Here is a 25,040-nt window from a genome sequence, read left to right on the forward strand (position 1 = left end):
GGGGGAAATTTGGCTGTAAATTATTCATATACCTTATAATCCAGCATTTCCCAAGGAAAGATGTGCACATGTGTACAAGAACTCTGTGATACGATCGTGGAAATGATGACTACCTGATGTTTACTAAGTGCTTACTCCCTGCCATTCTGAGTGATTTTCATTCATTAAATCATTACTAAAAGTACAGGTTACAGAATGATACGTACAGTATAATTTAAAAAACACAGGAAATCATATCATGTACTGTCTATGGGCACATACATATATATGATAAATGTAAAAAGTGGCTTAGAAAGATACTTTCATTGCTGGTGAGGTTATGGAGAAACTAAGAATCCAAAGATTAATACTAGTGCTATTATTCAATACTAAGAATTCAAATATTTTGTAATCCTTTTGGGAAAAATCTAGACCTTTAAACTGGTCATAACTTGCGAACTTCTGGGACATTCTTTTAAGGAATTCATGCAAAAAGAGAACATTTTCATTGCAATATAATTTATGGAGTAGAAGCCTAGAAACAAGTGCAAGGGAGCCCATGGGCAACAGCTGGAGGAGTGGACAGGGCGGAGGCAGGCAGGTCCGCAGTGACCCTGCTGGACCAGCCCTTGGTGGCTGCCATTCAGCCTTACAGGCAAATTCCCAGGCCCTACTAGTTGTTAAAAATTTTAATTATCACTCTTGGGTATATTTACATGATAAAATATGCTAAAGTTATTAAAAAGTTCAATTATGAAATTTATCACACCATTTATGATGCAATGTTAAACTTAAAAAACGGAGGAGACAAAATTATATCCATATTATGATGAGGACCGTGTGCCAAGCCCGTGCCTGGTCCAGAGCAGGAATCAACAGTTGCTGAGAATCCAGTCGTGTGGAAATCTGCATGCCTCTGGACAAGGATTTGATGGAGAACAGAAAAGTAAAACCAGTGACTAGTAACTGAGGCATTCATTACCTGCCCCTTTGCTAGACTCTCTGTGTGGGGCAGCACAAGCATCTCATTTAGTCTCCACATCTCCTCAGCCACAGGCTGTGGTCCTGGCCTGAGCGACTCATCTTAACAAGAGGAAGCAGACATCTAAACACAGAAATGCAACAAGGGCAGCCCAGGAAAGGCAGCAAACAGTTGTACCCGCTGTCAGGTTGCAACTGAGACCTCACTGGAGTCTTTAAAGAGCTGCACTGCCAGAGACCAAGAGGAGACAGGACACTCCAAGGACAGACAACTACACACGCAAGGGCGAGAGGAGTGGAGGACATTAGGCTGTGGGGGATGTGAGATCAAATTATGAACGCCTTGGGGCCATGGGGACCAACAGAGGGGCAGAAGGAAGAAGAGGCCTGACTGGCCTCAGGTTTTAGAAAACGTCACTCAGGTGGCCATGCAGAGGTGAGGAGGAGGTCAAGCAGCGTGGAGCAGTTAGAACATTGAAGAGGTTTGCAGTCAGCTAGTCAAGGGGGCCAAGAGGCCAAGGCAAGCAGGAAGAGAAGTAGAGCCGGATTCCAGCACAGCTGAGGTGGAATAGTCAGAGTGGCTCGACATAAGGATGGGGGGCAGAGCAGCTGGTGCAGCTTGCTTTCTAGCTTGGTTAAATGGAAGACTATTGCTAGGCACAGCTAAGATGAGTGGGTGATCACTATATGCCGGCCAGTGCCATGCCCCTTCACATCTCACAACAGCCCATCTTACAGGGAAGGGGAGGTCACTTGCCAGAGGGCCTTCAGCAAGTTGACCCCCAGAGTGGCTTTTAAGCATCAGACTAGACTGAGTTGGGTACTTCTGAAGAGGTGTGTGTGAGGAGGGAGGGTGACGAGGCCAGATCTGGCTACGCTGATATAGCGATGCTTCTGGGACAGGTAGACAGAGAAGCCCAGTAGAGAGCTAGCAACAGAGGCTCTGAAAGCAAGGTGAAAGGTAAAGTGGGTATCTCCTGATGGGAGACACAGGGAGATATGGTGCTGCAAGTCTGTGTGCCCTGCCCAAGGCCAACAGTTGATAAATGAGCCTTAACTCCAGGCTTGTCTCATCTCAGAGTCTAGGTTCTTTGTGCAGTCACAGGCTACCCCCAGCCAGAGAAGCTCAGAAGGTTCTGGATAGAGCCACTTCCTGTCTAGATCCATGTCCAGCCTTCCCTCTTATGCCTAGGCCAATCTCTTCCCAATTTCCTGCTGCCTCCGGCTTCCTAACTCCGATACTCTGACACCACCAGGATGAGCACTTAGCCCAATGACCGTCTGCTAGAAGGAGGTATGAGTTTGAATGATGACAAAGTACTTGAGGGACACAGGGGAGGGTCTCACAAAGGCTGAGCAGGAACAGGCAGAGAGGCAGGAGTCGGGCAAAGGGGAGGTTCCAGACAGGAAGGACACAGATGCCCCAGGGAGAACAAGCAGATCACATGCACAAGGCAATCCCAGGATGCACCAATCCGCAGACCGTCAGCAACGTGGGCAAGCTCAGACTGAGTCAGGAGAGGAGGAGAGAAGGCAGGTAGCACCATGCAGCCTATGAGGAAGGAGCGAGTGAGTACAGGCGAGCCTTTCAAAAAGGTTCTCCTAAGTGTGGTCTGGTGGGCATGGGGAGGACAGATGGCCCCTGTCCCCAAGCTCAGTCCAGAGCGCAAGGAGAAGTGTTGGCTTAGCCTTCCCTCCTCCCACCTGCAGCAGGCGTAGGGGCAGACGCAAAGGTGGGGGGAAGATTCACCAGTCAGACCAAGGGGACAGTCACCTGAACGAGGGCGAGGTTACCGCAGATGACTCTGTGCTGCTCCCGCGGCTCGTCAATTTGTCCAGTGTTGGCCTGGGATGAAGAGAAAAGGGCAAAGGGTAAGTCTGGCTGGGCCCAAAGCCAGGCCAATCCTTCCTGGAAAAGGCAGCCTCACAGGAGAGAAACCAGCAACCACCATTTCACTGGCGTCAGAGCAAACTACTCTCCCAGCTTTCAAAACTGGCTCAGGGTTGGCAGATGGAAGGACACAGGTCCCTTTGAGAACTGAATGGTGTCATGAAGCATCTCTCCCATATGTAAGTGTGCAAGCACGCACACACAGGCATGTGTGTCACTGACAACTTCAGGGCCATCTGGCTCTGGAGCTCAACTACAGGCGGCAGGGACAGCTGCCCGTCCCGAGGCTGGCCCGTGCTCTCAGCCACGTCTCCAGCCACAGTCTTCCCAAAGCTGCAACTCCCTTCTCCTCCTCCACAAGTCACATCTCAAATGACTCCTAACGACCCCAGCCTCCCCTGTGCAAGACCTCCCCTTCGAGAAAGTTTTTTATCTTCTTTTCTGAGGATAAAAAACAAGATCAGAAATATGATTTTCTCCTTTAAAAATGGTAGTCAGTGGGAGCCAGACTGGTGGTGTAGTGGTTAAGTTCACAAGCTCTGCTTCAGCGGCCCAGGGTTCGCGGGTCGGGATCCCTGGACCTACACAATGCTCATTAAGTCACGCTGTGGCAGCGTCTCACATAAAACAGAGGAAGATGGGAAACAGACGTTAGCCCAGGGCCAATCTTCCTCACCGAAAGAAAAAAAGGTAGTCAGCTCCTAACATCATAGCATTTGCCAGCAAAACTCAAGACATAGACAAGAAAAGGTTTCAGAAAAAATATATTTCGCTAGCTTCTTTGTACTGAGTTCATCAAAGGCCTGAACTCCAAGGAAAAAAACAGAATTACTTTTCTTTGTACAAATAAGGGGAGGCTTTTTGTCTTCAGCAAGGCTGATGTCTGTCGCCCAGCCTCAGCAGACTCTTACTTCACACAGTAGACTAGCAGCCACCTCTGCGGTGCTCACAGGAACAAGGGAATAAGGTGGAGCAGAAGACAGCACAGAGCCTGTGATGCGCCAAACACGTGAGGCCAACAGGCTCATTCCTCCTCTCTGCTCCACACTGCACTGTGCCCAGCAGGACTCACTGTTTCCTATGAATCAACCAACGCCATCTCCGGTCCTGATCTTATCAGATAAGGGGGGTGCTCCTGGCCCATGACCCCTGAGTGTGAATCACATAGGCATTCCTTCCTCAAGACATTTTACCTCCATCAGCCATAAAACAGTGAAAATAGATACACAAATATACAACCTGCACGATCCGTGCAGCAGCCGTTTTTCTCTCTTTGGAGGTGCCTACTGGTATCCAAAAGTACAGTGCCAAGTTAAGGCTGCACGGGAAAAGGAGTGACAACGAGAGGCGCAGCAGGAGGGCCAGAGGGCTGGCAGAGCTTGGAGATCTCAGAGATGAGGGAGGAGGAGTGTGAGAGGGAAGCAGCTATGGGAGGCGGTGGGATGCTAAGGAATTAGGATTTCAGAGCATCCGGAAGTATTTCTAGGCCAGGGATCGGAATGGGCAGCAGAGATGGAATCAAGGTGAAGGTCACTGGAGAACGAAGCCATCCAAAAATTGGGAGGCTTGGGGTTTTGGATGAGTTATCCACGTGGATGTTGAAATCGTCCAAGATGGTGGTGTGATTTGGTGTGGAGACAAAGACCGTTCGAGGGTCCGTTTTGCGGGACTGCGGGGGCCGACCGGCGAAGGAGAGAAGGAAGCGGGCAGTGCGGGAAGGATGCAGCACAGCAGCCAGGCCAACAGGATAAACCCCAGGGAGGCAAGTCTCCATCAAGGTAGAAGGATGTTTCTTTACCCTGGAATGGCAGGCCTAGAGACGCCAGGGTAGGAGCTGGAGGAGCAAGGCCAGTGCAGGCACAGGCATGGTGGCCTTTTGCTAAGACTTCAAAGAAAATTCATGGCAAGTTGGAGCATCTACAGAGCCCAATCCAGATTCATCTCAGCAGAAGAGGTTTAGGGAGGCCCTTTCTAAATGTTCATTTGGATCACGTACACTTAAATACTTTAAAATCTCTTTTTCATCTTACAAGTTTCCATGAGAATTCCCACAGGATCCTGTCTCAGTTCTAGATTTTCTAAATCTTTCCTTGTTGTCTGCATCAAACAGACTGCTTCCACTAATCCTGGTCATGGTGGTGACAGATACTCTCCATGCACCTCTCTGGAACTGAACTGCGCCTGGAAGGCTGCCCCGTGCAGATGTCCACAAGCTCCCCTGCCCTATCACCTCTGCTTGGTTCTGGCCAAGGGGGAGCCACAGGAAGACACTGGAGGGCCAGTGAGGAGTAACATCAGGGTGTGCATATCTCTTTGCCCTTATCACGGGGCAGTGGCTATGCTCGTCCACCCAGATCTGCAGGTCCCGCCAGATGGCCCTCTCAGCACTAGATTCAGCTCTCCAGGTTCTAAGAACCACCCTCTTCTCCCTGCCCCTTTAAGCCTAGGCTTCCTGCTGTTCCCAGTGCTGGGGCGCCGTGCTGCCCTGCGTGGGTTCCTACAAGCCTGCCCACAACTTTGCGAATGAACTCTTCGCTAAACTCTGTCAAACCCCATCTGTGTGTGCCACCTCTTTCCTGCCAGGATCTGAACTTATCCAGTGAGTTATATCTTCAGAAGGACATCTAGCCCATTCACAATTAAATATAACTTCTTATTATTTTGTATATTTTTTTTCAAATAACAAAAAAATTTTTACTAGATTAAGATAGAGGCCCGAACACATGATTTGCTATCCTTGTCCTTCCTCAAATTGAAGGGTAGGGAAAGACAATGTTTTAACTTTTATTTTGAAATAATTCTAGACCTTTGAAGAGGTCCAAAGTCAATACAGAGAGTTTCTGTATACCGTTCACCCAGCTTGTCCTGATGTTTAACCTTTTCCATAATCATGGGATAATCATCAGAGCTAAGACATTAACACACTGCGCAACACTATTAACTAAACGGCACAATGCATTTGGACATCCCCAGTTTTCCCACTGATGTCCTTTGCCTGTTCCAGGAGATAAATCAGGACGGCCCATCGCATGTCTCCATGGTCTCCTTCACTTTGACAGTTCCTTACCTCCTGTGGTCTTTCATGACCTTGACACCTTTGAAGAGCACTGGTCAGGTATTTTGTAGAATGTCCCTCTACTTGGGTTTGTCTGGTGTTTCCTCATGATTACACTGAGGTTAGGGGTTTTGAGGAAGAAGCCCACAGTGGCGAAGTGCCCTTCTCCTTGTGTGGTACCAGGGTGCGCAATACCACATGGCTGGGCATGGGCGAGGCTACCTTCCATCACTGTCTGCCAGGTGCTGTCTGCCGGGATTCTCACTGTAAACTAAGCAGTCTTCCCTTCCCATACTCTAGTAGTTAGAAGTGAGTCATTAGGTGCAGTCTACACTCAAGGAGATGGGAATTAAGTGCCAGCTCCTATAAGGCAGTATATCAAAGGTCTGAGGACATATGCGAAAACGACCACAGCAACTCACAAACATTTGGGGAGTTGCTCTGAGGCTATGCAAAGATCCTATTCGCCTTAAAGTTCCACCATCTAATTCATCAGCAGATTCTGCCTGCAACAATGATCACTCTAGTGTTCTAAAGGTGATTTTATACTTCTTGTTTCTTTCTACATTTAATAATTTAAAATTTTCTCTCAGAGTTGTCTCTTCTCCCTCATTTATCTATTGACTTAATCATTTATTTATGGGATGTATGGACTCATGGATAGTTATGTTATTCTTGAGGGCATAAGACAATACTATTTTATTTATTTTCTTGCTAAAATTGTTCCAGCTTGGGGCATTGGGAACTCTTTCGGGTGGTTCCTGTTCCTTTCTGACACCCCCCCCCCCCCCCCGTCACCTCCTTTATAGCATTTCCTTCTTCCTTTCTGGTACTATCAGAAACTCCAGGTTCATCTTGAGTTTTCCCTTGCCCCAGCCCTAGAACAAGCCATTTTCCCAAAGATGTCAGTTGCTTTTACTGGAGAAATCCATATCTGGGTACTAGGTGTGCTGGGTGGCCCTAGGGTAGTACTGCTTCTAGGTCCTCTTAGTGGATGAAGCTAGGATATGCATGTATGCACACACACATTTTTGTATCTATCTGCATACATATAAAAATAAACATGAGTTCAGACTGATATCTCTTTTGACTCCAATCCAGTATCACAGGGTTCATTCTAGCATTGAGGAGACACTTTTTTAAATGTTCAAGAGTGTTCAAAAACAAGAAGGGGTATCTATAGTGTAACACAGATTAAGAGGAAATCCCTGAGCAATGGAAAACAGATGAGGTAGGTTAATAGAAGAACCCATAATCAAAAATTAAAGCAGGAGAAATCTACTACACAAAGCAGAGGTGACCCTGGGGACAATGGGAGCAGAAGGGAGCCTGGGACAACCAAAAGGGTTCAGAAAGCACAGCAGGAGCTTCAAGGAGGGTTGGCCTCTTCCCTTGCTTGCCTGGTTTGTGCCGACAATGGGGACACCTGGCCACCTAGCTCCAAGCAGAAGCAGTGAGATTGTGTGTTGGGGTGAAAAAGGCAGGACAGTGCCCAGAGTGCCCCTTATAAGAGGGACACAGAACCCCCAGACCATAAGACCAGTTATTGGGACATACCTCCAGGCAACACATTCTGACTCTCCCCCAAATCACAAGAGGTACTCTGCTTTAATGACAACATTCACAGATCCACAGAGTAAGAGAAAATTTAAAACAGAATGATGCGCAACCAACCAAGAATCACTGTTCACTAGAGACAAGCCACAATCATGAACGAGACTCAACAAAGGGAAGTACAAAAACCTAGGGAAACAAAGTCAAAACAGGAAACTGAATAAGACTCTAGAGCAAGTAAATTAAGAGATGTGAGAGAATGGCACTTTCATAAATGAAAAAACAATTTGAAATTCTAGAAAGCACAAACTTGGTGTCTGAATTTAAAAAGAGAGAGAATCTGAAATAAAACACAAAAAACAAATGGAACCTTTTCATCAGATGACCTCAATAGCATAGTGGACAAAGAGAGAGAAATGAAGAGTGAACTAGTGAAAAGAAAAATCAAGCAGAAGTATTCTCTCAGAATGAAGCACAACTGGACAGAGATATGGGAAGGATGACAACAAAATTAAGAGCCTCAGAGGGTAGACCCAGAAGCCACACTATGCACCAAATCGTAGTTACGGGGGAGGAGGGCAGGAGGGAGATAAAAATGCATGAATATCAAAATATGACAAATAACAACGACAGCAAAAGGATTTCCACAGAGTTGAAGATTGACATTTGTCTTTATATTGAAAAAATCTAAGATATACATGCAAGATGATGAGAAAAGGTCCATGCCAGAGACATCATGGTGAACATGGATAAGAAAGAAAAAAACTCCCTAAAAGTCCAGATAGAAAAATAAAACAGATTATCTAAAAGACATGAGAATCAAAAAGTCACGAGGCTTCCATAAGCAACACTGAGTACAAGAAGAGCTGAAAATATACCTCAGTACTGAAGGAAAATAATTGTGAACCATGCATTCTCAAGACAGCCAGGCTGGCATTCAGTTGTGAGAATGAAGTAATGCACTCTCGTGTTGCACATGTCCAAAAAGTGTACTTCCAACAAATCTTATCCAAAACAATTACTGGAAGCTGCACTAAAGCAAAACAAAAACTAAATTTAAAAGGAAGCTGATGGAGGGTGATACAGATGGCAGACTAGGAAGCTCCAGGCCCTCGTTCCCTCAAGGAAACACCAAGTAAACAACAGACTAGCCAAAATAGCTTTGTGAGAGCTCTAGAAACCAAGGATCTGTGAAACCAAGTGACACCCGACCAAGAAAAAGCCATACTCAAAGCAGTTGAAAATTCCGTGGTGTGTTTACTTACCTTTGCTCCACTCCCTTCCTAGGGCAGAGTGGTGCAACTGGCAGGAAGTCACCCTATGCTTGATTCCTACCTCAGGACAGAAGGAAGAGAGTGGAACTAGTTTGCAACACTCTGGCTTGTCTGGGGGCTGTCTGAGGAACTGGTTTCTGTTTTGCCTGACTCAGAGATCAGAAAGAAAGGACGGCATAGTTTGGATATCAGGTTGGAGACCACTGAAGTCAGTGGTGGGTGCTGGGTGCGTTCCAGCTGCAGGGAATTACACGCCCATGCATGTCTGGGGGCAAGAGAATACGAAAAGAGGAATACAATAAAACATCTAAGGCCCTGAGGAGAAGCAGGGCTGAGCATTTAAGGGTAATTAAGGTATTTAACAGCAACCATGTATACTGGGGAGTTAGGGTGAAAAAAGCATATACACGGGCTCAGGGAAGACGCAAGCCCAGAAAAGGCCTGAAAACACCTTAAGTCTTCACGCCAGACCACTAGGGATGGCCTTCTGCTTCATGGAGCCAGATGCAAAGACTGGGCAAGGTGGCTATTTTTTTCAAATGCCAATATTTTGACACAAGAAGACAAGGCAGACAAAAAAACAGGGAAACATGACCCATTCAAAGCAACATGATAAATCAACAGAAAGTAATCCTAAAGAAACAAAGGATGCAGATTTACTTGACAAAGATTTTAAGACAACTATCTTAAACATGTTCAATGAACCAAAGGAAACAGATAGAGAGATAAGGAAATCAGGAAAACGATATATGAATAAAAAGAGAAGATCTACAAAGAGAAATTACTACAAAGGAACCAGACAGAAATGCTGCAGCTGACAAATACAATCACTGAGTTGAAAATTCACTAGAGGGGTCCAACAGCAGAACAGAACAGGAAGAATAACGATTAAGTGAATTTGAAGATAGGTCATTTGAAATTATAAAGTCTGAGGAACAATAACAAAGAAGAATGAAGAAAGGCGTACAAGGCCTACAGGACTTATGGGAGACCACCAACCAGACCAACCAGAAGGAGTCCCCTTTCATCTGCTGTTTCATTATCCACGGTCAACTGTGGTCCAAAAATACTAAATGCAAAATTCTAGAAATAAACAATTCATAAGTTTTAACTTGTGCACTGTTCTGAATAGTGTGATGAAAGCTCTCTCTGTCCCATTTTGTCCTGCCTGGGACGTGAATCATCCCTCGTCCAGTGGATCCACACTGCCTAGGCTGCCCACCTGTTAGTCACTTAGCAGCCATCTTGGTTATCAGATCAACTGTCATGGTATCAGCTAAACTATTCGTTGTTTCAGCCTTCTACTGGGGGGTCTTTGAGCATATACCCCATGGATAAGGGGAGATTACTGTATATATTATTTGAATCCCAGAAAGGAAAGAGAAAAAGAAAGGGGCAGAGAGCTTATTTGAAGAAATAAGGACCAAATCTTCCAAAATTTGAGGAAATACAAATACAAATGGATAAACAAATACAAAAAGGTCAAAGAAAACCAAATAGGAAAAAACAAAGAAACACTATAATCAAATGGTTGAAAGTCAAAGACAAAGAGAGAATCTTGAAAACCACAAGAGAAAAGATTAATTACAAATAAGATTATCAGATTTCTTAGCAGAAACTTTGCAGGCCAGAAGGTACTCGTAATACATTTAAAGTGCTGGAAGAAAAAAGAAAGTTAATCAAGAATTATATATCCAATAGAACCATCCTGCAAAAAAGGGAGAAATTAAGACATTCCAAGATAAACAAAAGTTAAAGGAGCTCAATACCCGTAGACCCACCCTAAAAGAAATGTTAAAAGGAGACCTTGAAGTTGAAATGAAAGGATGCTAGACAAGAACTCGCAGCCATATGAAAATATAAAGTTATCCGGTAAAGATAAATATTTGGACAAATATAAAAACTCACACTATTTTAATTTTGGTTTGTAACTCCACTTTTTATTCTTTTATAGAATTTAAAAGACAAAAGCATAAAAAATTGTAAATCTATGTTAATGGGTACTCAAATAAAAAGATGTACTTTGTGACATCAGTAACATAAAAACCAGGAAGGCAGAGCTGTAAAGGAATACTTTTCGTATGCAACTGAAGTTAAGCTGGTATCAGTTTAAAATACATAACTTTAGGATGTTATATGTAATCCCCATGGTAACCACAAAGAAAGCATCTACAGAATACAAACAAAAAGAAATGAGAGGGGCCGGTCCAATGGCACAGCGGTTAAGTGCGCATGTTCCACTTCTCAGCGGCCCGGGGTTCGCCGGTTCGGATCCCGGGTGAGGACATGGTACTGCTTGGCAAAAGCCATGCTGTGGCAGGCGTCCCACGTATAAAGTAGAGGAAGATGGGCATGGATGTTAGCTCAGGGCCACTCTTCCTCAGCAAAAAGAGGAGGATTGGCAGTAGTTAGCTCAGGGCTAATCTTCCTCAAAAAAAAAAAGAAAAGAAAAGAAACGAGAGATAACCAAAACACATTGCTACAAAAAATCAACTAATCACAAAGGAAGGCATTAAGAAGAAAATAAGGGTCAAAAAAGCTATATGACATACAGAGAACAAATAACAAAATGGCAATAGTAAGTCCGTTCCTATCAGCAATTACTTAAATGTAAAAAGTTAAACTCCCCAATCAAAAGACACAGATTGGCAGAATGGATTAAAAAAAACAAAAACATAGAACCTGACCACATGCTTTCTATGAGACTCACTTTAGATTTAAGGACACACATAGGTTGAAAATGAAAGGATGGAAAAAGATGCTCCATGCAAAGAGAAGCCAAAGAGAGCAGGGGTGGCTATATTAATATCAGACAAAATAGACTTTACATTTAAAACTATTACAAGAGACAAGGAAGGACATTATATAATGATAAAAGCGTCAAATCACCAAGAAGATATAATAATTATAACATATATACACCAAACATCAGAGGTCCTAAATATATGAGGCAAACACTCACAGAATTGAAGGGAGAAACAGACAGCTCCACTGTAATAGTTAGAGACTTCAATACCCTACTGTCGATAATTGATGGATCAGCTAGACAGAAGATCAGTAAGGAAACAGAGGATATGAATAACAATATAGATTAATTGGACCTAACAGACATATAGAGAGCACTCCACCCAAGAACAGAGAATACACACTTCTCTTAAGTGACCGTGGAACTCTCCAGGACACACAAAATAAGTCTTAATAAGTTTTAAAAGATTGAAATCATACAAAGTATCTTTTCCAATCACAATGAAATGAAACTACAAATAAATAGCAGGACAACTGGAAAATCCACAAATATGTGGAAATTAAATAAAGCACTCTTAAACAACCAATGGATCAAAAAAGAAATCACAAGGGAAATTAGAAAATATCTTCAGATAAATTAAAATGGAAACACAGCATACCAAAAACTGAAGAGATACAGTGAAAGCAGCAGTAAGAGCGAAATTTATAGCCGTAAACATTAAAAAAGAAGAATCTTACATCAACCACCAAAAATTACAAATTGAGAAACCGGAAAGACAAGAACAAACTAAACCCAAAGCTAGCTTAAGGCTCTTATTTCCATCCCTTGGCTTATTACATGAGCTAAAACAGCCAGAACAATATAAATAAAATATTCTTCTATTTCAAGTCACACTAAGAGTATTTTTTAAAATCATGAATGGGTGTTTGAAGGCAAAACTTACCTACAGAGATTGGAACTGGGTCAGAGGTGCCAGGATGGAGTGGTGGGAGAGACTGCACTGAGCGCACAAGCAAATGAGAACTTTCCAGGGAGATGGAAATGTTCTGTATCTCCACTGAGGTGGTAGTTACACGGGTATACATATTTGTCAAAAGTTACTGACCTGTACACTTAAAACCTGCGAGGTTTTATTGTACTAATTTATACCTTAATACAATGATCTAAAAAAATAAAGAATGGCTGTTGAATGCCTTAAAGGTTCTACTGTAATGATAATGGGGCTGCTCTCCTTGGACAGACCACTGCAATAAATTATGCTATTTGTTCTTTTTTCCCCCTTCATGTTTTATGTGTTTTAAAAGACTTACAACACTAAGATTTGATCATTGTAGAGAATTGTTTAAAACGCAGTTGAGCATTATGAAATAAAAATGTAACACCTGAAATGTCACCATGGGCAGAGATTACCATCAACTTTTTTCCCCTCCCAGACGCTGACCAATATAATCACATGAGTGCATGTGCGTGCACATCTGCATCATGTTACCTGCTGCTTCAGGTATTTCAATGCCTTACAGGGTTCTAAATGATCTGGCCCCATATGTTAGCTCCCTATTACTACTGTAACAAATTATTGCAAATTTAGTGGCTTAAAACAACAGACATGTATTCTCTTACAGTTCTGGAGGCCAGGAGTCTGAAGTGAGTCTTACGGGCAGACATCACGGTGTGAGCAGGAAGCTCCAGGGGAGCATCTGCTCTTCCCCGTTTCCAGAAGGTAAAGCTACGCTTCTGGCTCACAGCTCTTCCTCCATCTTCAAAGCCAGAGGCATAGCATCGTCTCCCTCGGACTCTGCTTCCCCCACAGGCCGCCTTCTCTTCTGAAACGCCCCTCTGCCGCTCCTTTATAAGAGTCCTTCGTAAGGACACTGGGCCCACCCGGATGATCCAGGGGGCTCTCCCAGGTCAAGGTCTTAACTGAGTCACATCTGCACAGACGTTTCCATAGAAGGTGACACTCACAGGCTCCATGGATTGGGACGTGGACATCTGTGGGGGCCGCTGGTCAGACAACCATCCCTCATCTCTCTCTCCAGGCAGCCCCCCATCTCCCGCTCTCAGTTTCCTAAACACACCCATCTCCTCCTGCCACAGGCTGGACGTAAATGTAAATGGACCAGGTGGAGCATCCTGACAAAACAAAACCTAACAACACCAGTCTTTTTGGAGAGTCCAACCCACCCGCCTACAACCTGAGAGGAGACGCAAGTGGTGGGGACACATCTGTCCACGGGGGGTGGGTGGCCCAGAGGTCCACTTACAGCTGTGGAGAGTCGTGACGCCAGTGTCATTTCCAGGTTCCCCTTCAGGCCCACCAGGGGCGGCACCAAGGTCAACAGGTCTTTCACCTCGACGAACACGGGCCAGTGCTGGTGGGAAAGAAGAAGACCAACGCAAACGCACATGTGGGCAAATCTCAGAAATCTCTTGAGAGAAGATTCAGCAAGTTACTTCTCACTCCCTATAAAATGAATAAGACTAAGTAGTTTCTCAAATGGCTTTAAACTAAATACAAAATAATGAAGAAGCCACGAAATACTCTTAATACTATTCAGTGAACAGCACTAGTGGCCTTACGAGTCCCTTTATTCCTCTTGCTCTCAGCAGCTGGGAAAATCGGGGGCCCGATCCAGCCTGCAAACATGCTGTGTCAGGTGTGCACAATGTGTTTGCGGGAATAGGAGCGAATCACCAATTTCAAAGTTGGGAGATTTCTCATGAACTGAGAGAGCTGGGGCCGAGGAGTGGCTCTGCTTTCTCAGGGACAGTGAATCCCAGGGGCCCCAGGCCTGTTCCGCTGCTCCCACGTACCACGGCCGAGTGCAAGTGGCCCTGGAGGACCACGCAGGGTTCTGGATTCATCAAAATAGAGAATGTGTCTCTATCCAGGTCTCTATCAAACATAAAGAAATAAAAATGAAAAATAAAAAGAATGAAAGGGATGCATGTTTCAAAAAAGTTCTTTGTGGAAGTAAAAACTATTCCTACCTATTTACCGTGCAATTAGATGGCTCCCACCAATTTCTAACACCCCATCTGATCCTACTGACTTCTTTGACCTCCCTGGCCTCTGTGGCTGTCTGCGACCCCCACACTAGAAGCTCTTCCTGGTTTGGGAATGCTTGAGCTAAAAACACTGCTTGTCGGCTAGGACACAGGAGGCTGGAGTTCCCCAGCCTATGAGACAAGAGCTCTGCGAAGGTATGGAATCAGCTTCCCTCTCAGGCCCTGGAGAGCCATCTACAAAGCAGCTCCACAACCATCCTACCAGGCCTGGAGGGAAAGGCAGGGCCAGGCCCTTTAGAACTCCTTCCTGTCCTCAGATCCAGGAAGACGACCCATTGTCTGTGTCCCTCTCTCCTTCGTTTCTCCCGTTATCTTACCTACGAAACTGTGAAATTCAGAGTCTATTCCCAGCTCTGAGGGAGTTATGAATCTACCCTCTCCTAGAAGTTCAGAAGAAAACCACTTCACCAGGCACATAAGTGCTGCCATTATCAGTGACTCCCTGTCTTCCGGAAGCATCTGTGCAGCTATCCTTTCAGCCGGCCACACCCTGTCCAGGAGAGGGCGGTCTCCCCTTGAGTTCACAGTTGAAGCCCTCCCCTCTACCAGGGCCAGATGGGCGTTCCCTACCTGAAGCCCCCTCCCACCTCTTGGGCAAGCTGGCCTGCTCCCGTGCGCTCTCTGTCCCTGCCCACAAGCAAGACCAAGCACCCACCAACCCAGGGCTGAAACCAAACCCTTCCTCTCAGCCTCCTCGGCCACAGAAGCCCTCTCCTCTTCCTCAGTGCCACTCAACTTTGAATGAGTTCCCGTCCTCACCTGTCATAACTCATAACTCCATGCTGTGCTAGCCACTGGCCCCCAGCGCCCCCAGCAATGGCCCTCTCTCTAAAGGAGGCAGTGACCTCCAGATGGGTGAGTCCCTGGCTCTTCTCCTCTCCGCTCTGCTGCTGTGTCTGTGCCAGGGCACCTGCCCTCCCGCAGGGATAGAGCTCCTGCTGTGGGACAGGCACACCCCTGAGCCCTCTCCAGGCTGGCCCCCAGGACCACATTCCCCCGGTCCCATGCTGACCTCTCTAATTATTCCATCTTGGCATCCTCTGAGGGCTCCTCTTCCTTCTCCTGACCTTTCTTTTTTTAAAAAAAATTTAATTTAAAGCATTTTACTCCTTTCTTCAGATAGGAAGGCTACAAAGTTAGAAATTTTACCAAGGTCTAATATTAATCCTTGATTCTTCAAAATGAGCACTGGCTTTTCAACTCTGGACAGTCCTCAGGTCACACAATAGCCTGTGGGACTGATTGAAGCAGAACTCTTACGCTTTCTCAGGAACACACAGGGTCAATCCTTTTCAAGAGGCCTTGGATTCCAACTCCACAGTTGAGAAGCTCTGTTAAAGGGCAGACTGAACCAAGTCGAGGGGAAGACCAGGCTGCCATCAAACCACTTCCTGCCCGATGGCACCCATGGCTCCTGACCTACCCTTTCCCACACCGGGATTGATCCCTGTCCTTTCAAAGTCTGCTTTCTGCCTACAGTAAAGCCCAGAGGTCAGGAGACCAAAGGCTGTAGACCTCCCGGCCTTTTAATCTTGACTGACTTTCCTTCGTGCTTCATCTTCTGTTCTCCTGTCTTTCCATATTCTCTCCCTTCCAAGGCCTGAGCTACCTTCCGCTGCATGCCCTGCATTACTGTCCCCACAGCCCTCTGCCCCCACCGTCCCTGCCCGCCATCAGCAAGCGGCCTGAAGGGGATGAAGGCTGGAAGATGAACCTTCACAAGGTGGTCCCATCCTCCTTGAGAGTGGGTGCTTGGGTGTGGGACTGGCCTGTGATCATGGCCAGAGACTCGAGAAGTCATATCTAGACACATGAGGTAGACAACCATGAGGGGTCTATTCTGGGACAAGTCAACAAACATGGAAAGGTAAAGCAGAAAATGGTAGGACCCTGGATCCCGGGTGACACCACTACCTGATGAACTATCTAGTGCCGGAGCTGTCTGACTTCCAGACTTCTTTATAGGGATCATAAATGTATTTCAGTCACCTTGAGTGAGGTTTTCTGATCTCACAGCCAGAGCACCCAGACTGATACACTGGGCTCTGTGCTGGAGATGCTCCACGTCTTTGGCTCAGATCTGTCTGTCCGACTACTGTTGAACCATGGATACCCCACAAGCCCCTCAAACTCAGGATGCCAAACTCGACCCTCTTTGACAGGCCCCCCTGCCTTGCCCCACCCACTGCAGTTCCAGGCATCCTTCCCGCTCTGCCAGCCAAGACTTAATTAACTCCTCATGTTCCCCGACACGCTGACACCCAAGCGATTGTAAGTCTTAAATTCCGCTGCTGCCCTCTCCAGCAACGATTTAAAGACACCTATGCCAGGCATCGGGGAGGATGAAATCAGGCAGAAGTAATGGTTCTTGCACCTGGTGGGCTCTGAATCACAGCCACAGCCTCCCAGCTCTCCCCCGAAGCCTTGAGCCACACCCTCTGGGTCATCTCTGACCCTGCTGCCAAGGTTGAGTCTGGTTACACAGATATGACCGTGTCACTCAGCCCTTGATAACCGTCCATTGCCAATTCCACTCCTGGGCATATACCCAATAGATATGTGCCCCAAAACATACACAAGAATGCTCCTAGTAGTATTACACCTCGAGAACAGCCAGAACAAATTCATAGTGCCAGAAGTCAGAAGAGCGGTTTCGGCTGGGCGGGGCCCAGAGGAGCCCGCTGCGGCTGAGGACACTCTCGCCCTGGGTGGTCACCAAACAGGTGCGTGTACCCTGAGGTGGCTCATCAAACTGTATACACGTGAGTTGTACAATCTTCTACACGTCTGTGCTATACTTCAGTAAAACAAACACCGGACAGGACATTTACTTTAGGACAAAGAATGATGACAAAATCAACAACTCCTTTGCACTCAGCATGAAACTCAAGCTCCTGAGCAGAGCCAACAGGGCCCCCAGTGCCTGCCCAGCACCCCGTGCCCATGACACAGCCAGTCACTGTTCCTTACTCTTCGTCCATCTCTCAGCACACACCGGTCCCTGTGCCGGGAATGGGTGCCTTTTCTCACATCCTCCTGGAAACTCCTATATTATCCTGTAAGGTCCAACTCCAACTATCCTAACTCTACAGATTCTCCGACCCCTCCAGGAAGAATGAATGTTCCCTCTCCCTCCAGAGGCAAACGTTTGCTCACGGCCTCCATGCCCTTCCACTTGTTTGTGGGATGACGGAAGGGATGAGCACCTGACCCGCCCGCTACACGGCAGATGCCGGGAAGACGGGCAGGTCTGCTCCTGCTCACCACAGCAGCCCAGGACCCAAGGGCTGCTGGCACAGAGTCCAATGAAACACGCTGAATGAAAGCACGAGGAATCGGATGAATGAATGAATTCATCTATCCTACTCTGTGCTTAGCTATCAGCTGTTCAAAGGCAGGCACCCTGTCTGATCATCTCAGATTCAGTGAAGAGCGACCACATACACTATAACAATTAAACCCACTCTCATTGTCTCTGGGTGCACATGTCTACTTAAACTCCAAAAGAGGTCTGGAAGGACACGCGTGACCTGATGATACAGGGGTAAACTGAGACTGAGGGCTGTGGTCAGAGAGGACTTAACCTCAGCTGCAGTATTTGTTTTGTAAGGAAGAGAAATAATTCTACCTTACTTGTGTAACTGAAAAATAATTTTTTGCAAAAATTGAACTGATACTCTGGTCACTTACTGGGCCTCAATCCTTAGGCCAAACCATAGACTGAACCCAGACCCCAGGAAAACAGACTCCTGGCCCCAACAGAGAGCGGGTGAAGCCAGCACGCAAACAGTGATCTTGGTCACAGGACCGCACCGGGGACAAGCTACAAGGCATGCCTGCCGAGCCAGGTGGTCATCCTTGCCGTAGGCTCATAAGCCCCGAGGCTCCCGTGTATGGCAGCCTGCTGCCTCTAGCAGGCACCGGCCTGGGTACGGTGGGAGACAGGAGCCCCTCCCGTTTTGTAGGGCTTCCCTTTGGATAGTGTTGGCAATGCTGCTTCCTGCACTGCTGAGCAGCAGTGAGCAGGGAGCTGGTGGCACACGCCAGGAGCCAGGCACACGCCAGAGCCCTGGAACCCCTTCGCGCCCTCAGTTGCAGCGCCACATCTGTCAAGGGGGGAGAAGGAACAGGCGCAACTTTCAGAGCTGTTTTTATTTCTCCCAGCTGCTGGGCCTCCTAAAGGCCTGCATTTGCAGACAGCCTTCCCCATGGATACCCTGTGTCTGCCTCCCAAGACGCCTCTTCATGCTGGCCTCCCAGATGGCACCTTAACGCAGAGGTCAGGAAAGGTGCTCTGCCCTCCAGCTGCACATCCTCCTGGACTGGCATCCCATGCCACCTTTGCAGAAAGTCAGGCACAAGCCACAGCCCCCATTCCTCTACCCCAATGCCCCCACGAAATCTTTTGGACTCTGCCGATTGACTGAGAAATACCCTCCCAGGCTGCAACAAGCGAGGGACACTCGATGCAGTGGAGGGCTCAAAGTCGTGCTCCGCATGAGGCGGCCATGGAAGGTCAGCAGGGGAGACTCAGCAGAGGCTGTCTCCCCAGTCTCTGAGGAGGGCCCCAGGGAGGCGGGCACGGCTCTTGCAGCAGCTGCAGGGGGAAGCTGTGGCAGGAGACGGGTGTCTGGGTCACAAGCCCCCAGTGAACAGGCATTTTCTAATGACGAGCTGGCCAGCATGCAGGTGCCACGCCAGCCCCAGGAGGGAGCATCCCGTGGACCGAGGTGTATAAGCAGTGCCCACCTGAGAGGGATCATGAGCCTCACTCAGAGACCAGGGGCCTAGGGCGGGTGTGGATCACCCCTCTCCAACTCAGAGACAGGCGCACGGGGACATGCTGTGAGGCAGCTGTGAGGGAGGAGACGCTATACGTACCGAGAAAGGGGGAATGCTATCTGGGATGGCTCCATGGGTTGAAAAACTAAATTTAACTTTAATTTTACAGACTAAAAATCATGTTACATAGTGTGAGTCCGCATATTTATATGTTTATATGCTTCTGATAGATACACACCACAATGTTGATAGAGATTATGGGTGCCTTCTCTCCTTCACTTATGAATATTTTCTAGTTTTTCCAAAATCGTACACTAACTTCACAAGAAATGTTAAGTAGAAAGAGCAAACCCTCAGTGATTCCAACATGACCTGAGCCAGCCCCAGGGCACTGACAGATGGGAGACGTGAGCGCAGTGTGCCCACGTGAGGGTGTCCATCAACGCCTTACCCGATAGAGACCCCCCAGATCCCCATGTCCGCCTGGACCCCGGCCTGGGCTCTGGACCTTGTCCTCCCATGGAAGAGCCCCACAGAGGTTCTGGGGGCTGGAGGGAGTGGTACCCAATACCCGTGGGGCCACAACACAAGGTGCACGAGGTCATCCATCCTGACAACCCTGGGAGGTGGGTATGTTCATTAGCCCCATCTGCAGATGGGGAAACTGAGGTAGGGGGAGACTAATGAGTTCCCTTAGCTAGCGAGCAAATGGCAGAGCCAGGATTTGAACTCTTCTAGGCCCTGCCTAGTGAGTCTGCATTTCCTGGAAGGAAAACTGTTTGTGCTAACATGGCTCATATGGGCTGCCTTTGAGAGAGGGTCATCAGAAGCTTCTGTGAATCTCAGATGCTGAGGTCCTTGGAGGACCTTTCTGCTGGCACCACTCAGCCCGGGACTCCCAGGCACTGAAGCTGGGCCCAGCCTGCAGCCCCACTCAGGGGCCTCTTACATCCCCTGACCTGTCCTGTGATGCCTGGGGGCCCTGGTCCACCCCCCACCCTAGTGTCCCATGCTGCACCTCAGATGCCCAGTACGCACTTGGATGGTGTTCATCACCAGGCCGGCGGTCATCATGCCCAAGCCGGAGAGCAGGATGGGTATCACAATCTGGCACGTGCTAGTGAAGATGGTCTCTGGTAAGACCCCATGGGGGGATCGGGTGAGCTCACAGCTGAAGCCTCGCAGCTTCTTGCCTTGAAAGCGAAACTCCAAATTCAGCTGGGTGACCACCATGGTCAGGCCACCAGCCAGGCTCCCAGGAGTGAGACGTCCAAGCCTGGGGAGCCCTCTGTCCTAGCCCAAACAGGATATGTCTCCCGAGAAGTCCACAGGGGGAGAGCTGCCAGGCGCCCTGTGCCTGTGGAGGGTCCCCACCTGCCCCTCAGCCGAGGGCCAGAGCAAACAAGTGAGGAACAAGGCAGCGTGGCTCGGAGCCTCCCGGGGGCCTTGGCCAGCTCCTGCTCCCCGCCCACTCCCTGCAGACCAGGCTCTCCTCAGAGAGTGGCTGCTGTATCAGCCGGGACCTCCCTCGGCTGACCTGCCACAAGGAGGCTCACTGTCTTTCGGCATGACCTTGACAGTGTCCAGCCATCCAGCTCACACTGGCTTGGGGTGGACTCAGAGGGACGGAGCCACGTGAGGGCTGCCCGCCTCTGCACACGTGCCGTGGCTGCTTCTACTCTTGGCAGAGAGGGCCTGGAGAAATCCCAGCCATAAAGGACCCACTCCTCGGCCGGGTCCACAGCCACCTCAGGAGTTTCATTCCTCAAGGTCAAGGGGGCTGCAGTTCTCCCAAGAAAAAAAAAAAGCCACACCTGTTGTCAAGTCAACTTTGGTGTCCCAAGGGCTCACGGCCACACAAAGAAGCTGTGTCCACAGAGGACATGCAGGCCTCTTCTCTCCCAAGGGCCCAGAGGACTGGGTAACACACTTCCAAAGGGAGGGACCCCACGCTTGTCCACTTCAAAGGTCAGACCAGCCCTGATGCCCTGCCCACCACCCCAATCCAGAGGAGAAGAGGCTGGGACACCAACTTTGACTCCCAGAGATTCTATTGTTGGGTGTGTTAGGGAAAGGATGTCCAGGCCTGAGGGCATGCTGGAGCGGGGTCAAGGCCACAGCCAGCAGAAGCCCAAAGCCAAGGGCTGGATGCACACTCACCGACTGATCCCAGGGTTCCCCACCTAGACCAATCCCTGGCCTGGGCCTCCGTCCTGCTCCTGGCCTAAAGCATGGCCCTTTGGGTCACCTCTGCTAGTTCCTCTTTGTAGGATAGTCTATCTCATGCTCCAGCCCATCCCCGTAGCCTGGAATTCCCAGTTCTTTCCAGGCTAGATGCTACTGCCCTCCCCAAGCCTACCCCTTGTCACCAACTCCAGCCGAACTTCTCCAACAGCCATTTCCCTCAAGCCCCAGATATTCCGCCCGGCATCTTTCCTCACACTACTCACTCACTCATTCAGTCACCAGATATTTTAAAGTCCTGTGAGCCAGGTACAATGAGCTGCAAACTTCTCTGGCCTCCCTCCCACTGAGAGCTGGAGTTTCTGTCTCTGCCCTTCAATCTGTGACTGCTGAACCAGAACTCAGTAGAACTCAGGGGAAGACACTGTGCTGGTCCAGTTCTGGGCTAGATCTCGAGAAACTGACAACTGTCTACTTCCCATCTCTTAAGATGCTCAGGCTTGAAACCCAGCCACCATGCTCTGGGGAAGCCCAAGCAGCCATGGAGGGGCTTTATTTTCTTTCTTTTTTTTCCTGAGGAAGACTGGCCCAAGCTAACATCTGTTGCCAATCTTTCTCTATTTTTTTTGGATGTGGATCACCACCACAGCATGGCCGCCAATGAGTGGTGTAGGTCCAAACCCAGGCCCGCTGAAGCAGAGCGTGCCAAACTTAACCACTGGCCACGGGACGGGCCCCTCCAGCTTTATTTTCTTCATGGCCCTTACCGCTATCTAATGCACTTTGTGTCTCTCCCCACTCCACTTTGATGGCCGTGGGAGAAGGGCCTGGCTCTCACGCCCACCCATGTCCAGCCCCAGGCACACACATGCACATATGTTGCATGAATGAGTGAACGAATGAATGAATGACGAAACCAATAAACAGAATCACAGAAACAAAAAGAAAAAGAAACCCAGTCAGCCTTCCACAGGTTGAGTAGGGTAAGACCTAAAATTACTGTGCTTTGCTGCCTCAACATCTGGTGAGACCAGGAGGCCTCGAATGGCTCCCCACCCTCCCTGCTCTAGCAGACAAGTCCCATAACCTACAATCCTGCACCCAAGGGGATCGGGTACAGGTCCCACTCATCCCTGAGTAGTGGGTTTTAATTCCTGCCAGCCCGTGGAATTATTATACAAGCCAATCACACCCTCTCATGGGAACCAGCAGGCACCTCACCATATTGTTGCTACAAAGGCTGCCTCCCACAGCCCCTGGCAGCCGCTCTGTTCCCGAGCACAACCCCATGTGCCTCTGTGTGGTAGGCAATGTCTTTCTCTCCTGGGCTATGAGTACATGTGACTAAAACTCTGTAACCTCACCTGTCCACTGCTGGGGTCATATGCTCAGCCACCCCCATAACTCTAGGGTGGGACTCACCAGTGGCGTGAAGGAGAGGCATCGTGAACAGGCTGACCCAACCTGACCAAGGATGCCTGGGCAGCTTTCACTAACTGCTCTTTGCTGACTGACTAGCTCCTCACCCAGCGAAGGCCACCAGGGGTCGGCCACTAACTGCTGGCCGGCTTATATGTTAGCCTGCTCCACGTTCTGTTGTCTCCCTTGGGCATCGCCATCGCCTCCCAGCCTGAAGTGTCGTCCTGGCCCCCAAGGAGAGAACTATTGCTAACTGACCATACCCCAGCGTGAGGTGCCTGTGGGTGTGGTCTGTATCTGGCCGGTGCTCTCTGGCACTCGTGCCACCTAATCTAACTTACAAACTGGCTTGACAAAATGGGACTCCCCCCACGTTAAAATAGTTTAAACAGCCCCATATAAGCTAACGCAGGGCCTTCAGGGATTGCACTCTATCACACAAGATCTACTCGATGAGGGGTAATCACACCACTGCTGCTCCTTTTAAAAGTCCACTTTGGCCTATTCTTAAACCTCGAAAGAATATGAGGGGCCTCATCCTGGATGACTACAACATGAACGCTGTGGTTGCATCCACTGAAGCCCCCATACCCAATATCTAACGTTACTGAGGTTACTGGCTCCATCCGATCACTAACCAGTGAATCTCTTGCTACTATACGTGAGGCTAATACGTTCTGTTCAGTGCCTATTTCAACAGCCACTCAGCTGCTGTTGACCTTCAACTCCAAAGGAACACCATACCTTTTCCAGGCTACTCATGGGGTACCTCACTAGCTCTGCCATCACACAGTCTTTGCAGGCAAGATCCTAACTGCACACACCTTTCTCCAGGAGCACAGGTCTGACATGATATGGATGACTTCCTCCTCCAAGGAGACTCATTTGACACACGCATTAAGGACATCCACATACTCGCAAAGGAGTTCACAAAAAGAAAATGGGCCATTACCCCGCATGTGGGGCAAGGTCTGCAACCTTGGTCAAATTCCTAAAAATTATTTGGTAAACTGAAGGCAATTCCATCTTCGTCACTGTCGAGAAACAGGTATGGGCCTTTGAGCACCCACAATGTTGATACAAGCCCAACATCTTTTAGTCCTGTTTGGATTCTGGAGGCAACACAGTCCTCATCTACAAATTTTACTTCTGCCCGCTGGTGCTGTCACTTGCAAAGCGGCCCGCCTTGAATAGGCCCCTCCAACAAAAGGCTCTAGAATCTGTCCAAATCAAGGTCAACAGGCACTCCCAGCAGTGGCCACCGAGGCACCTTCACGGAAGAAGCTTTAACAACCTCCTCTCATGCCTCACGAGGCTCTGGACCATGTATAATGACTACAAGTTGTCCAAGGGCTTCTGACGCAAGAAACTGCCCTCCTCATCTGCACTGTACCCCAACAGGGCAGCAACTGCTGCCTACATCCTGTGCTCTCCTAGAAAGAGGTTCCCACAGACCCCGGCCTGTAACCTTCCGTACCCAGCCGCCCAGGGAGCCATGGGAGGCACAGCTACCGAGGCCTCCTCAAGACAGGATGAAGGCTAACCTGAGCCCTCTGGCAGATCCCACCTGCAGGAGCGGGTAACCTCCCCTGTCATTAGTCCCTTGCCAGACACCACAGTGCCAGAGAAGGTCATCCCTCCACCAGACCCCTTGGTTAGGTAGGGAGCCCCCCTGAGATCAACTGAGTGAACAGCAAAGGAGTTTGATTACTTTATAGGTGTTATTACGATCACATCACATGAGGGAGCACAGCAGAATGTTGCTGTCCCTGATAAAGGATGCAACCCCCCCAACAGTCAGCACAAGTGGCCAAATTTTAGGCAGCCACCTTAGCACCAGATGCCCCAGCCAGCAAATGGCTCCATCTGCACCTTCTACAAACTCCTGGGCTCCTGCCTAAAAGTTGCCCCTTTTAGGGTAAGGAACTCTGAGACCTCTTGCCTCACAGACACCCAAGACATAAACTAAGGTCAAACAAGTCTCCACAGACACCAAGGCCACAATACAAGGCCTCACCAGGACACACCTTGTCCTCTTCGGAGTTCTGACATTACTGATAGTGGCCCAAGCTCTGATTTCACTTCTAAGGATACATGAGGCTGGCT

General features: G+C 48.4%; 1 protein-coding gene across 16 annotated transcripts in view; it reads right to left on the reverse strand.

Annotated features, from left to right (window-relative positions):
- SLC41A3 (solute carrier family 41 member 3) overlaps positions 1-25,040 on the reverse strand; it is an 83,216-nt gene that overhangs the window by 16,559 nt on the left and 41,617 nt on the right. For 6 of the 16 annotated variants that reach the window (XM_023619831.2, XM_070238392.1, XM_070238379.1 and 3 more), the window contains 2 exons: positions 13,745-13,852; positions 2,735-2,806 (listed from right to left, as the gene is read on the reverse strand). In XM_023619831.2, coding sequence (XP_023475599.2) covers positions 2,735-2,806; positions 13,745-13,852 — 180 coding nt within the window. Of the gene's footprint in view, positions 1-2,734; positions 2,807-13,744; positions 13,853-14,294; positions 14,377-20,369; positions 20,944-25,040 lie in introns of those variants that run through there. The other 10 variants (XM_070238387.1, XM_070238383.1, XM_070238388.1 and 7 more) reach the window with 5 other exon arrangements.

This window comes from Equus caballus, chromosome 16 (assembly GCF_041296265.1).
Source record: "Equus caballus isolate H_3958 breed thoroughbred chromosome 16, TB-T2T, whole genome shotgun sequence".
NCBI lineage: Eukaryota > Metazoa > Chordata > Mammalia > Perissodactyla > Equidae > Equus > Equus caballus.